Source organism: Corvus brachyrhynchos, unplaced genomic scaffold (genome assembly GCF_000691975.1).
Source record: "Corvus brachyrhynchos isolate BGI_N302 unplaced genomic scaffold, ASM69197v1 scaffold437, whole genome shotgun sequence".
Lineage (NCBI taxonomy): Eukaryota > Metazoa > Chordata > Aves > Passeriformes > Corvidae > Corvus > Corvus brachyrhynchos.
The window spans coordinates 273,356-275,275 of record NW_008238962.1 but is presented as its reverse complement, the minus strand read 5'-3'; the positions used below and the strand labels follow the sequence as shown (position 1 = coordinate 275,275).

Here is a 1,920-nt window from a genome sequence, read left to right as displayed (position 1 = left end):
GTGTTCCTGGAAGAGAGAGGGGAGTGAGGCAGGGCAGGGTGTGGGGTGTGAGGGGCAGTGATGAAGGAGGGCGTGCAGGAGGAGGAGGGTCAGGGACTTGATGCTCACCTGTTGTCAGCAGGAGCAGAAGCAGAAGGTGTGAGGAGAAGTGTGTGAGGGAGAGAGGCACTGGGCCGGTTTTTATGCTGGTCCTAGAGAGATGGGACAGCCTTGTCCCCTGCTCTTGGGGCATTTTTTAGGCAGCAGCTCTTGGTTGGCTGAGTCTCGTAAGTCCTCAGTTTGGGAGCGTTTTCGTTCCCACAATTTGGCAGTGTCATGTCCTACTCTTGAAACATGTCCATGTGTCCTTGGAGGCAGCTTTAAAGTGAGAGTTGGTCTCTGGGAGCTTTTGATTGTTCCGTGTGTGTCAGGGAGGGCTGAATAAACAACCAGAGCCCAGGAGATGTGCGATGTCTTCAGTGAGGTCATATTGCGGCATTTGTGTGCTGTGGTTTGTGGGTGCCGTGTGAGGACTCAGCTCATCCCCTTTTGTCTTGAATGAGATCAAGAGAGAGGAACTGGAAAGCCAGGCACTAGTTAGGATGGATTTGTTTCATTTTTATGGTCCATTTGGATTTGTGAAAATTACAAGACAATGAACCGTTTCATTTTAAGTGTATTTCTTGACATCATTAAGAGATTCAAAAAACAAACAACTAATGGTGTCCGATCCCTTTTTTATTAAGGCTGGTCTGTGACTTCAATTCACTTATTCTGTATTCAAGCCGTAAAGTTTCATATCTTATGAATGGAGCAGGAGTTGTCCCTGTACCATTGTGGGAAAAGGGACCCCCAGTCTCCAGATCAGGACTGGGGAGAAGTGTTGTGATGAGGCCATGGGAGGTGACTCTGGGTGTCTCCTGAACACTGGTGAGGTCCCACGTGAGGTGTTCTGAACAGTTCTGGGCTTGCCACGTGTAAATGAAGTAGATTTAGTGAAAGAAAAGCAGTTCAGGGCCAGTAAGATTCCAAAGGGTCTGGAGGATCATTCCTAGAGGAGAGACTGCGAGAGCTGAGGCTCCCAGGAGACACGGATCGACAAGGGGGTGTCATCAGTGTGTGCAAATTCCTGATGGCAGAGAATGAAGTCGAGGCAGCCCGGCAGTTCTTAGCAGTGCACATGTGGAGGACAAGAGGCCTTGGGCACAAGTGAAAACAGATGGAATTCCATGGGCAAGGCAGAAAAGCCTTTTTCAGTGTGAGTTTTGTCCCAGAGTAAAAGAAGGTGGTGGAGTCTGTCCTGGGAGATCCAACACTGAACTGTCCAAGGTCCTGGAAACCTGGCTTTAGCTGACTCTGATCAAGCAGAAGAGAATGAACCAATTGAACTCCAGAGTTCCTGCCTAAGTGGGTGAGGTTCCTATTTTATTATTTGGGAAGGTTAGAGTGTCCTGCTGGGAAGAGAGATTTTCGAGTGTGTCCTGGCACAGAGACACTTTGAGAGAGCCATGAGCAAGAGAAATTTCTTGTGTCAAAGACTTTGGTACAGTAGGTGATGGGCTTGTGTCACCCCTCAATCCCTGCTTCCCATGCCAGTCTTGATTGTTACTCATGGTCTCATATTTTCTAAGAAAGGTGTTGAGCCCCCTTTCCATTCACCCCAATGGTTTGTTTATTTCTGGCATTGTGCTGCGTGAGGAGGTGAGACCATCGGAATTCAGAAAGATGAAGAGACAGCTCAGGTTTGATGCAGGAAATCTTTATTGAGGCAAACAATGGAAAAGACAAGAGAAACAAGTAGAAGGGATCTGGTGTGAGGTAGAAGTAGGGCAAGCATCAGCCAAGGTGCTTTGCTTGCAGGAGCTTTTGCCAGAGCACCAAGCTGGTGGTGTCAGGGCTGGTGCTGAGGGCCCTTAGCAGATGTAGCCACCCCTTCTGACA

At 48.6% G+C, this 1,920-nt stretch overlaps 1 protein-coding gene across 6 annotated transcripts in view; it reads right to left on the bottom strand.

Annotated features, from left to right (window-relative positions):
- The window catches only part of LOC108447739 (feather beta keratin-like), a 69,910-nt gene that overhangs the window by 19,134 nt on the left and 48,856 nt on the right, over positions 1 to 1,920 (bottom strand). Inside the window, exon 5 of one of the 6 annotated variants that reach the window (XM_017738661.1) lies at positions 1,718 to 1,909. The exons of the other annotated variants lie outside the window; for them this stretch is intronic. Within the exon in view, the coding sequence (XP_017594150.1) occupies positions 1,893 to 1,909 (17 nt within the window). The 3' untranslated portion in view covers positions 1,718 to 1,892. Of the gene's footprint in view, positions 1 to 1,717; positions 1,910 to 1,920 lie in introns of those variants that run through there. 6 annotated transcript variants of the gene reach the window in all.